The 15,659-nt window shown below is 44.9% G+C and overlaps 2 protein-coding genes across 2 annotated transcripts in view; both read left to right on the top strand.

The window, feature by feature from the left end:
• The window catches only part of LOC132712326 (uncharacterized), a 200,735-nt gene that overhangs the window by 5,718 nt on the left and 179,358 nt on the right, over positions 1 to 15,659 (top strand). The window lies entirely within an intron of this gene.
• LOC117667875 (complement C4-like) overlaps positions 1 to 15,659 on the top strand; it is a 104,193-nt gene that overhangs the window by 67,861 nt on the left and 20,673 nt on the right. The window contains exons 24-31 of the mRNA XM_060693346.2: positions 175 to 378; positions 1,920 to 1,995; positions 5,376 to 5,532; positions 5,666 to 5,806; positions 8,572 to 8,743; positions 11,039 to 11,226; positions 13,720 to 13,878; positions 14,241 to 14,300. Coding sequence (XP_060549329.2) covers positions 175 to 378; positions 1,920 to 1,995; positions 5,376 to 5,532; positions 5,666 to 5,806; positions 8,572 to 8,743; positions 11,039 to 11,226; positions 13,720 to 13,878; positions 14,241 to 14,300 — 1,157 coding nt within the window. The remainder of the gene's footprint in view (positions 1 to 174; positions 379 to 1,919; positions 1,996 to 5,375; positions 5,533 to 5,665; positions 5,807 to 8,571; positions 8,744 to 11,038; positions 11,227 to 13,719; positions 13,879 to 14,240; positions 14,301 to 15,659) is intronic.

The following is a 15,659-nucleotide window of genomic DNA, read 5'->3' as shown; positions in this document are numbered from 1 at the left end:
ATTTTTTGCTACAATTGTTAAATGCACCCAGATTCCTCCATGGACTTTGCTTGTCGGAAGTCGACTGGAAAGACTGCAACTGATCCCAGAGTCAATGCAAGCCATCATAAGTCCAGGCCAGTTGCCAAATTTACTGAATTACAATCGGGTAAACATTTGTTCATCTTCACACAGGATCAGTTCCCGCTGACACCCTTCAGAGTTCTCTGGATCCCGATGGCATCTCCTCCCTGCTGCGGGTGCCACACGGATGTGCAGAACAGACCATGGTATTGATGGCCCCTGCAGTCTATGCCATGCACTACTTGGACCAGACAGAGCAGTGGCTCCTTCTCAAACCGGAAAGCAAAGAAGTGGCCCTAGCAAATCTCCGCACAGGTAGCTATGACACACACAGGAGGATGGGCTGCCTGATCCTTAGTAATAATGAGAACATTGGGGGGGGGAACCTCTTGGGCCATATCAGCCGATCAGTGGTGGGTTCCTCCCGGTTTGGCCCGGTTCTCCCGAGCCGGTAGCGGTGACGATATTACGTCACCGAACCGGTTCTGCCGCCTCCCTGCTCTCCCCCGCGTTATTCTTACCTTTTATTTGGCCCCACCCCCAATCTATTGCTGCCTCCTGAGTCCCAGCTGATGGCTAGAGGGAAAAAAACTGTTTAAACTCTTGCTGCGGGGCTTCAAAGGGCCGCCCTACAGCTGATCAGTGTTAAAAGAAAACAAATGAGTAGACCAGTGCCTGCAAAAATAAATGGGTAGACCAGTGCCTGCAAAAACAAATGAGTAGATCAGTGTCTGCAAAAAATAAATGGGTAGATTGGTACAACTCTGCAAGCAGTTAAAAGCCTGGTAGACCAGTACCTATGTTAAATCCTAAATAATTGTCATATGACCATCAAGCCACGCCCACAAAATAAACCACGCCCACAGAACTGGTAGTAAAAAATTTTAGAACCCACCCCTGCAGCCGATAAATCGAAAAGGAGCACCAGCACTAATTGATTAACGTCTGTATCATCACCCTACTGACTTTCTCTGGAGCCAGGGTCTCCAAACTTGGCGACGTTAAGACTTGTGGACTTCAACTCCCAGAATTCCTCAGCCAGGCCTGCTAGCTTAGAAATTCTGGGAACTGAAGTCCACAAGTCATAGAGTTGCCAAGTTTGGAGAACCATGCTTTAGAGCAATGACCAGCTGATAATGTTTGATTTAATCAACAATTCTCTATTAAATGTGCCTGGTCAAATCCTCCTTCTAGCCCAGGGATCCCCAACCTGTGGACCAGTGGTGAAATGCAATTTTTTTTGCTACCGGTTCTGTGGGCGGGGCTTGGTGGGGGGGTCATGTGACTGGGTGGGCGTGGCCAACTTTTTTTTTTTTTTTACTTTTTGAAGCATTTTTTACTACCTATTCGCCTGACCCAGTAGTAAAAAAATGCTTTAAAAAAGTAAAAAAATAAAGGTTCCGACGATCACAGTGTGCTGTGCGATTGTTGGAACCTTTTTTTTACTTTTTAAAAACATTGCTTTACTACCGGTTCATCCAAACCAGTAGTTTTTATCACTACTGGTTCGCCTGAACCGGAGCGAACCAGTAGCATTTCACCCCTGCATGTGGGGTTTGCAGCCGGGCTGCAGAAATGTCCAGCAAGCACACATGCTCCATCTAAGTGAGCAGCAGGCATGCATCAATGCTGCTTGTGCAAATGGAGCTGCACACATACATGCTTGCCAGCCGCTCCATCCCTTCTCCCCCCCCATCGGTCCACAAAGCCAGAAACATTGGGAAACTCTGCTCTAGCCTATGTAACAAGAAATGTTGTAAGCCCTCATTCGAAAGTGTATGCAGATATGAAACCAGTCTTTCTCCTTCTCAAAAAGCACCATTAAGTTCTTCTCTCTTTCATTGTTTGTGTTGCAGGCTATACTAGAATTCTCACTTATCGGAAAAATGATGGGTCTTATGGAGCTTGGATCAACACCCCCAGCAGCACCTGGTAAGAGGTAGCCATGGAAAAGAGGTTGGGTGTCAGCCACAGGGAAGAGAGGAGTGAGCTTGAGTGAGGAATCATAGAGTTGGAAGCAGGGGTGAAATCAGTGGTGGGTTCCTCCCGGTTCGGTCCGGTTCGGCCGAGCCGGTAGCGGTGACGATATGATGTCACCGAACCGGTTCTCCCCCCCGCCCTCCCACCCCCCCACGTTATTCTTACCTTTTATTTGCCCCCCCCAATCTATTGCTGCCTCTGGAGTCCCAGCTGATGGCTAGAGGGAAAAAAACTGTTTAAACTCTTGCCGCGGGGCTTCAAAGGGCCGCCCTACAGCTGATCAGTGTTAAAAGCAAACAAATGAGTCGGGTCGTAAGTGCGAGGACCTTCCAGAAATGAGACTCTTCAGCCCTCTGAGTAGTCCCTATGCACATAGCCATGGCCACCCGGTCACATGACCAGCTAGCCATGCCCACCTAGTCACATGGCCTCCAAGCCACACCCAAAAAATAAGCCACGCCCACAGAACCGGTAGTAAAAGAATTTAGAACCCACCCCTGGGTGAAATCCACTTATCTTCACTACCGGTTCGCAAACGTGAGTGTGCACCTCCTCCATGCATGGACAGAGTTGCCTGCGCATGTGCAGAGGGTCAAAAATGGGACGTGATGACATCCAGGCGGGTGGGCGGAGCCTCCCGTCACCGGGATTACTGGTTCACCGGAGCCGGATAGAACCAGCTGAATTTCACCACTGGTTGGGAGATACCACAGAGATCTAATCCTATCTGTGTTCAGGGTGGAATGCACCAGTGCCTCTCTAACAGATGATGGTGTCCGAGTATTTTTAAAGATCTCTAATGAAGAGAAAGTCACCATGTCATATGGCTGCCTGTTCCACTGATTGACAGCTCTGTTTTGCCAAGTGTGAGGCAATGATCAGGACAACTGGTTCTTTTGGACCCAGAGACAATGAACAGTCCAGCAAATACAGAATAACAGAGCTGGAAGGGATTTTAAGCTTTATTATCTAAAGCAAAAGATTTAAAAGCATAACATAAAAAATATACCTACCAACAAAATGACACCCAAATCTTTGTCAAGCTGCCAGCAGCTCCTTAATGATAGCAGAGGTAAGCCAATGGTAGCCAATTTTCACAGTACCTAGTGCTAGGTACCGTGCGAAAGCTCCCAACTATTAACAGCCTCCTTGCCTTTTAGTCTCTGGAAAACTAGGGAGGGTACTACGTTCATATCAGGAACACTGAAATGCTTCCGGGTTGAGAGGATTAGCTGGTGACATCACCTGTGGGGGGGGGGGCACCAGTTAGAGGCTGCTTTCATGTTCCTGTTAAGTTGCCCACCGAAGTGGTACCCATCTACTTGTGGTCACACGCTTTCGAACTGCTGGGTTGACAAGAGCTGGAGCGAGTGACAGGAGCTCACCCCATCCTGCGGCGACCGGGTTTTGAATACAAGCCTGCCGATTATCAGCTCAGTGTCCTAACCACTAGGGATGGTGCTAGGCTGAGATATCTTTTAGTGTGGGATAGGAGGATCCCAGAATGAGATTTTTTTACCCATCAGTTGTCCAGTTTGTAGCTCTCCCTCCTGTTTCTGAAGATTATTCCCATGGACCATTACAATATGGTAGCCAAAGCTGTCCATCTGTTAGCTATAAATCACGGCAGGGTTCTTAGCCCAGCATGCCTTTTGCCAAATAGGCTCTGAGGTAGACAGGTAGATCAATATATTTTTATTTATGCATAAGTAAAGGATACGTCTCCCACAGGTGCAAAGTGAGAAGACCCCCTTCAGAAAGGAGAGCAATCACTTCATATACAGATCAAACATGCAGGGTTTGGAATGCGTTTTTCAGCTGGCCAGCATCATTTGAGTCATCAAGCATCTAGAGCAGGGGTCCCCAACCCCTGGTCCATGGACCGACACCAGTCCGTGGCATGCCAGCAACCAGGATGCAGGCAGCATGAATAACCACTCCCCCTCCGGTCCACAGAAAAATCTTTCTCCATGGAACTGGTCCCTGATGACCAAAAGGTTGGACGGCCCTGATTTAGAGAGCACGCCCACTAATTATACATGTACATTTCATGATGATGATAATGTTATCCAATCAGTCATGTCTGACTCTTGGTGACCCTATGGGCCATAGATGTGTCTGTCCACATCTTCCAACCTTTCACTTCATGGAACTGTTCTATGCTCTGGCCGGTGTCAGCTTTGATAGTGTCCAGACATCATGTTCTTTGCAGCCTTTTACTGCTAACCCTTCCAAACACACATTAATTTGCTTCCTCCAGTGAGTAACAATTCACATCATCCCCTAATAATCTTAGCATGACCTTGTTAATGACCAACTGAATATTCAGGAGGTGCGATTTGTACATTATAATGAGTTTACGAGATATTAAAGTTCTACCTTCAGGGTAGGGGTGTCAGGGGTGTCAAACTCAAGGACCCACGGGGTGCTTAGTTCTGGCCCACAGGGGCCACCCTGGAAACAGTGAAGGGCCAGCTTGTGGTGCCTCTGGCAGTATAAACGGGCTCCCGAGCTCTATTTTCACTGGCAGAGGGTTGCAGGAGGCTGTCGCAGCTGAAAAGTTGGTTTGCTGTCAGGATTCTGACAGATGCCCTCGAGTTAAGCTTCAAAAGAAATCCAGTTATTTATTAGGAGCTTCATGTCGGCACGTTCCCAAGTGAAGCCAGCTCTGATCCTACGTAATTTATAACCCTGTTTCCCCCCTCCCTCTAGGGTGTGTCATCAATCACATTCGCCAACAGAGCAATTTCGCAGCTTGTAGAGGTCACTCCTCTCCAGCTGCTGTCGGTAACCCTGGGATATAGCCTTGAGAAAGATAAGCATGGGATGTGCATCTGACTTTGGCTGACGTGCTGTTTCGCCAGTTTCCTATCCACCCTGGCCTATAGCAATTCGAGAACAGGCCAGGGATGCTTTGCAAGTTGACACAGAGCTCTTGAGCCCTTTTTCGCTGGCAGAGCACTCAGGTCACCACAGGTGCCGAGACGAGTGACGTTGAGCTGGCCACAGCTCCCCAATGGCCCCCCCCGAGGTCAAACACAACCCTGATGCGGCCCTCAATGAAATCGAGTTTGACACCCCTGTTCTACGTGGTTCTCCTCTTTGGTCCATCTGAGCCGAGTCTTCTCAGAATTTCAAGTTTTTGCTTGTCACTTCAACGGAGCTAGAAACAGTAATCCAGGGTGCTCCTTGTTACCGAAAATAGTTATTCAAAAGGTCCCCTTCTCCTGCTCCCATCACATCATCCTCCCTTTTAAACTGGGTTGCCTGCTAGCATCCCCATCCGTACTTCCAGGAGTGCCGAGAGTTCACTCATTTCACTTTTGCTTCAGGCTCACAGCTTTTGTGGTGAAGGTTTTGTCACTGACTCGGATGTACCAGGAGGTGGAAAGTGCTGGGATCTGGGGATCAGTGCAGTGGATTCTGAAACAGCAACAGAGTGATGGTTCTTTCACGGACTCCCACCCTGTCTATCACCGAGAGATGCAGGTGAGGTCTTGGTTTGGCCCCTCAGGTTTGGCTCATTTCTTCACTTCTTTTTGCGACTCTCGTGCCTCAAAATTAATCATGATGTTCTGGTCCTCATCCTTGAGTTTTTTTCTCCCCCCCTCCTTGTCCCCAGGGCGGCGTGGGTGGCCTTCGTGGGGGAGCCGCGCTGACAGCCTTTGTCACCATCGCGCTGAAGCAAGCTTTGCCTTTGTATGAAGCCAAAGAGGAGGAAGAAGAGGCAGAAAGGCAGAAACAGGAGCAGCTGAGCCAACTGGTATGAGGCCACCACTGTGCTTTCCCATGTGAAAACGTTGCTTTTAGGGCGTGGAATCCAGGACCCTGAATTCTTTAAAAAGGGAAGAAAGTTACTAGTCCTCATGAATGTTCCAGTCAGTGGGCAGTTTGCATGTGCTAAAGTAGAATTATGAATATGAGAGCTTGGCACAGTAAAATGATTAAGAATATTAGTTTATTCCCTGGTTTAAATCTTATTAAATAAAATAGCTTTTACTGATCCCCCTCTTCTATAGAAAAATGAGAAACTGGGACTGGAGACTCAGTTCTCGAATAAAGCTCCTTTCTCAGATTTGGTTGGGTCACTCCGATCCTTTTATATACACATTGGAAGCAACCTGCCCAGTGGTGGGTTTCAAAATTTTTTACTACCGGTTCTGTGGATTTGGCTTGGTGGGCGTGGCTTGGCGGGCTTGGCAGGGGAAGGATACTGTAAAATCTCTATTCCCACCCCACTCCAGGGGAAGGATACTGCAAAATCCCCATTTCCTCCTCGGGACTCGGGATGCAGAGAATAGATGGGTGCGGGGCCAATCAGAATTTTTACTACCGGTTCTCCGAACTACTCAAAATTTCCGCTACCGGTTGTCCAGAACTGGTCAGAACCTGCTGAAACCCACCTCTGAGCCTGCCCCATGTTACCCTTTGTCTACAGCAATGTTTCTGAACCTCAGCAATTTTAAGATGCGTGGACTTCAACTTCCAGAATTCTTCAATGAACATTCTGGATTCATCATTCATTAGTCCATGCTGCTTTGGGAACTCTGGGAGTTGAAGTCCACATATGTCAAAGTTGCTGAGGTTCCGAAAAACTGCTGTACAGTTTAGTAGCAAGAAATTTGTAATAAATAATAATAATAATAACAACAACAACAACAACCAACCCGTCTGAGCATCTGGCTGACTTTGCGATGATTTTTATTATTCTTGTTGTTGTTGTTATTGTTATTGGAACAGTTTCCATCCTGTGACGATATCTATAACACTGTCAAACATCCATTTGCCTATCCCAGGTCCTTGGTACGGACTCGATAGGTAGACAAAAATGCCAAATTCAATTTGAATATTTGGCTGACTGTGCGAATAATAATAACAGCAACAACAAAACAACAACCAGGAGCCTGGTTTAGCTCAACAGGCGGAAGCACTGTAATTTAACACCAGCTGTCTGCAATTAAAGTAAGATCGAATCTCGCCAGGCTCAAGGTTGACTCAGCCTTCCATCCTTTCTAAGGTAGGTTAAATGAGGACCCAGTTTGTGGGGGCAATAAGCTGACTTTGTATAAATATACAAAAGTATGAAGGCTATTGCTTAACGCACTTTAAGCCGCCCTGAGTCTCCGGAGAAGGGCGGCATATAAATCAAATAAAAAAAACAAAAACAAATTGAAGATTAACCAATAATAATAATAATAATAATAATAATAATAATAATAATAATAATAAGCGTGACCTGGCCATCAAAACTACATGGCTATGGATGAAATATGTGATACCCATTGTCATCGGGGCACTTGGTACATCTTAAGAAGGTACTTGGTTGATACCTAGGACACTGGCAGCAACCTGTATCAACCATTAGCACCAGTCAATGGGGTTTGTGATGCATCTTTGAATGTTCAGTTGACTGAGTTTCATGTTTAATGAATAAAGTTAATAATAATAATAATAATAATAATAATAATAATAATAATAATAATAATAATAATAATAATAATAATAATAATAATAATAATAATATATGTGATTGGTGCTAATGGTTGATACAGGTTGCTGCCACGGTCCTAGGTATCAACCAAGTATCTTCGTAAAATATACGATGTTCCGAATAGCGCAGTTTTTTGCAGTTCCGCTGGTGTTATTGCAGGAAGCTGCAATTTCTTGATGTGTTTTGTAAAATTCTTGGACATGGTACCAAGTGCCCCGATGACAATGGGTATCACTGTTACATGTTTCATCCGTAGCTGTGTAGTTTCGATGGCCAGGTCGCAATATTTTGTGATTTTTTTCCAGTTCTTTTTCTTCAACTCTGGCGTCTCCTGGTACAGTGATATCAATAAACTGTACACTTCGGCCCTCAATTGTATTTGTGACACATTTTAAATGTTCAATTGACTGAGTTTCATCTTTAATGAATAAAAGAGATAAATAATGTGTAATAATAAACCTGGGATAACCCAAAGGCCACAAGACAAGAGTTAGAGGTCCCTAATTATTTATTTATTTATTTATTTATTTATTTATTTATTTATTTATTTATTTATCTATTTATTTATTATTTATTTATTTATTTATTTTGTCAGATTTATATGCCGCCCTTCTCCCGTAGGACTCGGGGCGGCTCACAACAATAGAAAACCCGACAATAAGTAAAAATTAAATAGTATTAAAACCAAATTAAAAATCCCCAAATACCCAAATTAAAATCCACAGCAGATCAGGGAAGTTGGTGGAAAAGCCATGTCTTTAGGTCGGTGCGAAAGGTGCGGAGGTCAGGGGCCGTCCGGAGCTCGGTGGGCAACCCATTCCAGAGGGTCGGTGCGGCCACAGAGAACGCCCTCATCCTGGGGACCGCCAGCCAACACTGTCTAGCTGAGGGGACCCGGAGGAGGGCAGCCATATGTGAGCGCACTGGGCGTTGGGAGGCCGGTAGGAGGTGATCCTGCAAATACCCCGGGCCCATGCCATGATTAGCTCCATAATTAGCTCCATAATTAGCTCCAATGTAATTTCCTTCTCTTCCAGAAAAATAGCTTGGAACTTGCAACAGCATATCTTGCCAGTTCCCTGAGCGATCAGTCCCTGAGGCCGTACCCCATGGCCATCAGCAGCTACGCCCTCGCATTCGCCTCTCAGGACAAATCCGCCATTGCTCTTGCTGGCAGCCGCCTGACGGAACTTTCCTCAGAAGATAAAAGTATTTTTTCTCTTTCTTCATCTTCATGACACACTGTTTAAAAATATCTGTTCTGGCATTTTATGTGTGTGTGTGTGTGTACGCGCGTGTGTGTGTGTACGCGCGCGTGTGTGTGTACAGGTAGTCCGCAACTTACGACACAATTGAGCCCAAAATTTCTGTTGCTAAGCAAGACCTTAGTTCAGTGAGTTTTGCCCAGTGGTGAAATCTAAAATTTGTTACTACTGGTTCTGTGGGCGTAGCTTGGTGGGGTGGGGGGGTTATTGTGACTGGGTGGGCGTGGCCATTTTTTTTTTTTTTACTTTTAAAACCATTTTTTCTACAACCTCTTCGACGATGCCAGCTGAGTGGCCTGATCGGCAGAGGCTTTTTTTCTTTTAAATGCCTCTGCTGATCAGGCAACTCAGCTTGGATCATCAAAGGCATTTAAAAGAAAAAAAAAGCCTCTGCCGATCAGGCAACTCAGCTGGGATCCTCAGAGCCTTTTGAAAGCATTTTTTTACAACCTCTGAGGTTGTAGAAAAAATGCTTTTAAAAGCCTCTGACGATCCCAGCTGAGCCGCGCGATCATCAGGGGCCTTTTTTTTTTTTACTTTTAAAAGCATTTTTTCAGCCGAAGAGGTTGTAGAAAAAAATGCTTTTAAAAGTAAAAAAAAAGACTCTGATGATTGTGCGGCTCAACTGGGCATGGGGGGGGGCAGGGATTTTTGCTACCGGTTCTCCGAACCACCTGCCTCCATCGCTACCGGATCAGGCGATCCGGTCCGAACCGGGAGCATTTCACCCCTGGTTTTGCCCCATTTTACAGCCTTTCTTGCCACAATTATTAAGGGAAACATTGCAGTTGTTAAGTTAGTAAAACGGTTGTTAAGTGAATCTGGCTTCCCTGTCGACTTTGCTAGTCAGAAGGTCGCAAAAGGGGATCACATGACCCCAGGACACTGCACCCATCATAAATATGTACCAATTGCCAAGCATCTCAATTTTGATCATATGACTATGATCAAAATTAGGGATTTTGATCATAGGGATGCTGCAAAGTCAAAAAGGTGAATAATGGTTGTAAGTCAATTTTTTAGTGCTGTTGTAAGTTTGAACAGTCACTAATATGTCGAGGACTACCTGTACAAAGTTGATTACTTTGAGGTTCACGTAATGGTTGTAAGGCTGAAAAACGGTCATAAATCACTCTTTTCAGTGCTGTTGTAACTTTGAACAATCACTAAACAAATTGTTGTAAGTCTAGGAGTACATGGTTGTGTATGTGTATACCCTGTTTCCCCTAAAATAAGACATCCCCTGAAAATAAGCCCAATCGGGCTTCTGAGCGCATGCGCTAAAATAAGCCCCCCCCTGAAAATAAGCCCATCCCAAAAATAAGCCTGCCCCGAAAAAATATTTAAATGCATGCACTGCCATTTCCTCTGGTTAGGTTTAGGGAGACAGAGCTGGAAATCAGGTAAGATGGCAAGAGGAGCCCCGTCTTGCTCTATGTGCTCCAAAATAATAAGACATCCCCAAAAATAAGGCGAAGCACTTATTTTGGGGTTCAAAAAATATAAGACAGGGTCTTATTTTCGGGAAAACACGGGTATGTATATGTAAATATGTGTATTGTTTTTCAGTCACTAACTTGTATCTGACTCTTCGCAACCCCATGGACCAAAGCACGCCACATAAATTTGGGGTTCAATTGTGGTCAGAAGCTGAGGGCTATCTGTCATTTGAATCTGGTTAATGGATACAGTATTTGTGTTTCATGTGAGAACTCTAGTTTGATTGGTTCTATGAACCACTGAATTGTTTAATACCTGTATGGAATGGGAATGGAAATGGAAATGGAAATGGAAATGGAAATGGAAATGGGAGTGGAGTGGAGTGGAGTGGAGTGGAGTGGAGTGAGATGGGATGGAATGGAGAGAGGAAGGAAGGAATGGAATGGAATGGAATGGAATGGAATGGAATGGAATGGAATGGAATGGAAATGAAGTGGGATGGGATGGGATGGGATGGGATGGGATGGGATGGGATGGAAATGGAGTGTCATGGGATGGGATGGGATGGGATGGGATGGGAAGGAAGGAAGGAAGGAAGGAAGGAAGGAAGGAAGGAAGGAAGGAAGGAAGGAAGGGGAATGGAGGGAGGAATAGAATGGAATGGAATGGAATGGAGAGAGGGAGGGAGTCAGTCAGTCAGTCAATCAATCAATCAATCAATCAATCAATCAAAAGCACAAATTTAAGCATCACTTCTGCTTTGGCCTTAAATTCTGTTCTCTCGTTCTTGGCCCTCCAGACAGCACCATGATATTCTGGTTAGCCGGTGAGGACCATCGTACGAGGGTGCCTTCAGCTATCTCAGTGGAGGCCACAAGCTACGCCCTTCTCTACTTAGTGAAGCAAAATGATGCTGAAAGAGCTGCCAAGGTGGCTGAGTGGCTGACCGAGCAGAGGAACTACGGAGGAGGATTCAGATCGACACAGGTACTGGCTGAACTTAGGAGGAATTTCCTGACAATTAGAACAACTAACCAGTGGAACGACTTGCCTCCAGAAATTGTGGGTGCTCCATCACTGGAGGTTTTTAAGAAAAGGCTGGACAGCCATTTGTATGAAATGGTATAGGATTTCCTGCCTGAGCAGGGAGTTGGGACTAGAAGATCTCCAAGGTCCTTTCCAACTCTGCTATTCTATTCTAAATTCTGGATGCTGCACTCTTCCTTCTCCCTCCCCATTCAGGACACTGCTTATAAGCGCTATGTGCTTAGAGCTCGAAGCATTGTTAGAGACCCCACACACCCTCTTCACTATCTGGTCCCCGTTGCTTCCCTCTGGGAGGAGGTTTCGAAGTGTTTCTAGCAGGATTACCAGATTCTGTAACAGCTTTGTTCCCTATGCCATCCGTCTGGTAAACATGCAAGTTTCGTTTTTCTCGCCATGTACTTGTATACATCCGAACTAGACTGTGTCGTTTCTCTGTGTCATATGCGGGTATATGCATAATTTTGTATCTATCTATCTATCTATCTATCTATCTATCTATCTATCTATCTATCTCTATCTATCTATCTATCTATCTATCTATCTATCTATCTATCTATCTTGTCATATTTATGTAGTGTATATTGGAGGTGGAGACTCTTTGAGAGCTATATGTGTTAAGGATATTGGTGTTGTGTTACCAACCAGCAGAGTAAATGCACAAGGAAACGTTGCTGAGAGCGATGAATAAGAGATATGCAAACTGGTTTATCAAAAGCTTACTTTATAGTAGAAAAACAATCTCATAGTCTTTAAACAAATTCCAGGTCTTTGTCAGTTAAATCAGTCTAGTAGTTACAGATATCTTCTTACCAAACAAACATTAGTTGGTTAGAATAACAAACTCACTCTGGTTCACAAACCACGATGGTAGCAGATCCATCAAACCATGATTAGCAGATAGCAACTCCTCTCAATGGTAGCATATCATCAGCTCCACACAATGCTAGCATATCATATCAGCTTCAGCATATCATCAAACTGAACACGTTACAGTACCTTGCTTAAATATGTTCACAACCAATGATTATCTCATTACAGCATGACTCAGCATTATAATGATTCAGCAGTAAAGCCTTAAAGTCACACAATACATATTCATATTAAAGACACAGAACACATATATTGCCTGGACAACTTGTTAGGCTCAAACCATATCCTAACAGTATGCAACGAAATTTCATTTTAATGTATGCCGATTAGTTGTCACCTTCAAAGTGACAATAAAGTTAGTCTAAGTCTAAAAAGGACATGAATTCTGAGCATTTAAAAGACCCGTGGATTTTGGTAGGTTCACAAATGCATACAAGTCTTTAGGAATTTGCAGAAGGATACAAAAAGTGAGATACGGTGAACGTGGGCCTCACAAAATATGGATGACCTAGAACAGGGGTGTCAAACTCAATTTCATTGAGGGACCTATCAGAGTTGTGTTTGACCTCAGGGGGCGGGGGGGGCATGGCCAGGTTGATGTCACTCATGTCTGGGGCACCTGCGGTGGCCCAGGCAGCCACCCCAGGCTCTGTTTTCGGCTGGGATAGCCTCCTTTTGCTGGCAAAGGCACCATGGGCTGGTCCTTTGCTATTTCCAGGGCGGCCCCGCGGAACGGATTTAAGCACCCCGTAGGCCAGATCTGGCCCGCGGGCCTTGAGTTTGACACCTCAAGGTGTCAAAGTTAATGGTAGGAGATTGTGTGTTTTCTTATGTGGATTTCCCAAAATCATGCCAGAGTTAATTATTATTATTATTATTTAAATTTTTATACTGCCCTTCTCCCAAAGGACTCAGGGCAGTGCAGAGCCAACACTAAAACACACATATACAAAAAATTTAAAAGCAATGAAAAAAATATATTAAATAATTTGGCCCCGATATTATTAAAAAAAACTAAAACAACCATTAAAATTCATGTTTAGGCCAGCCCAGCCCAGCTTGTTGGAACAATAACGTCTTGAGGGCACGGCGAAAGGCGCGTAGGTCAGGGATCATCCGTATCTCCAGGTGCAATTCATTCCAGAGGGCAGGTGCCCCCACAGAGAAGGCTCTCCCCCTGGGGGTCCCCAGTCAACATTGTTTGACCGACAGCACCCTGAGGAGTCCCTCTCTGTGGGAGCGTATTGACCGGTGGGAGGCTATCGGTAGCAGAAGGCGATCTCGTAAGTACCCAGGTCCTAAGCCATGGAGCGCTTTAAAGATGGTAACCAACACCTTGAATCGCACCCGGAAAACCACTGGGAACCAGTGCAGCTCGCGCAGGAGAGGTGTTACATGGGTGCGCCGTACTGCTCCCATAATCACCCACGCGGCCGCATTCTGGACCAGTTGGAGCCTCCGAGTGCTCTTCAAGGGGAGCCCCATGTAGAGAGCATTACAGTAGTCGAGACGGGAGGTGACGAGGGCTTGAGTTCTGATTTCTATGGTGGCTTCTCTTCCCAGGACACAGTGGTGGCTTTGGAAGCCCTTTCCTCTTACTGGATCAGCACTTTCAAAGAAGAAGGGAATGAGCTATCAGTTTCTCTTACAATCCCTGGAAAACACTTGCCTACTAAGATTTCCTTCGGAAGATCCAATGATCCAATCCAGGAAGAGCTTCAGGTACCCATGTTGACATGGCTCTTTATGTGATGAGGAATGGAATATGCAGATGGGGATATAAACCCATCCTTTCCAGACCTTTCTGCTGTCCAAGGTCCCTTCCAACTCTTATTCTGTTGCCAATTTTGACAAACTACCGATTTAAATGATATGGATAGCAACATTCAAATGGCAGATGTTGCAATTTTGTGTCTGTGTATAAAAGGGGAACATCTTTTGCAATTAGGTTTCAAACTATCTTTTGTATTTATGTGTTTTCAAGGAAATGTATATGTACAGCGTATGATTTTGTCGAAGAGTTAGATTGCTCTTTTTTTCTTGTTATTCTACAACGTAATTCTAGGGTTTTTTTTTCCCTTCAGTTTTCTTTGGGAAACGACATTGATGTAAAAGTGGAAGGAAAAGGGAAAGGGACACTGACTGTAAGTACTTTCATGCTGCTATTATAATTAATATTGAGTGATGACTATTACGGTTTTTACTATGATGGGAGGCTGATGTAATGGGCCTTTTCTCTTAGCCTCACAGCAGGGCTGAAAAGTAGGTAGGGTAGTCCTTGACTTATAACAATTCATTTAGTGACCAGGGGTGGGTTCTACTTACTTTTACTACCGGTTCACAACGGGATCGCAACAGGATTTATATTTCCTTGCAGTCAACGGGTCATTAGCACTTTTTCTGACAGTCTTTGAGGCCACTTGGAGGTTCAACTGTGCCCCCATGAAGAATATAAATCCTTCCATCCTCCCATCATTCAATCAGAACTGAAGAAGCTTCTTGGATGAGAAGCAAAATGTCTTCAAGGAAAAACAAGAAAGCCCAGTTGCCTTTTAAAAAAAGTTTTTTTGGGACAACCTTGACCTGGATGGCTGAGAATCTCCATAAACAATTAAATGGTCTATATAACTACAGCTGGCACTTTTTGATTGGCAGAAACTGAGTCCAGGGTAAGGCAGAAAAAGAGATAGCTAAAGAGTAGGAATCCAACTGCTAAGAATGATACTTCAGCTTCTAGGTCCCCTTTAACTTAGATTCTACCAGATGATTTTTTCCTCAGAGTAACAGGAAAGTCTGCATCTGTTGCATTTCTGCTGGCTGTGCATCTTGTGAAGACAGAAGGGTTCTTAATATGTGTGAATCAGTAGTTGTGGGAGAGCAGAAGGAATGTTTCCAACCCTTGATGGGATTGATGTTTGGTTTTCCTGCATTTTGGATGCATCTCCAGTCCTAATGGAAGAGTTTCCAAAAGGTCGCAGTACAAATGGTGCCACCACAGATGGACATTGATAGTGATAACACAGGATAGCAGTGTTCCAATACTTGAGGGGCTGCTACAGAGAGGAGTGGGGTAAAGCTAACGTTTTCCAAAGCACCTGAAGGCCAGACAAGGAATAATGGATGGAAACTGACCAAGGAGAGATTCAACCTAGAAATGAAGAGGAACTTTCTGACAGTGAGAACAATCAACCAATGGAACAGCTTTGCCTTTGGAAGTTGTGGGAGCTTCACCACTTGAGACTTTCAAGAAAAGATTGGACTGCCATTTGTCAGAAATGGTGTGGGGTCTCCTGCTTGAGCGGGGGCTTGGACTAGATGACCTATAACCGTGATGGCGAACCTATGGCACGCTTGCCACAGGTGGCACGCAGAGCCATATCAGTGGGCATGCGAGCTCAGCTCCAGTGTGCATGTGCGCACTGGCCAACTGATTTTCGGGCCTTCGGAGTAGTTTCCTGCCTCCGGAGGACCTGGTGTGTGTGTGTGTGTGTGTGTGTGTGTGA

This window comes from Pantherophis guttatus, chromosome 2 (assembly GCF_059756535.1).
Source record: "Pantherophis guttatus breed Tessera chromosome 2, ASM5975653v1, whole genome shotgun sequence".
Lineage (NCBI taxonomy): Eukaryota > Metazoa > Chordata > Lepidosauria > Squamata > Colubridae > Pantherophis > Pantherophis guttatus.
The sequence above is the reverse complement of the archived record's forward strand: the minus strand, read 5'-3'. Positions and strand labels throughout refer to the sequence as shown.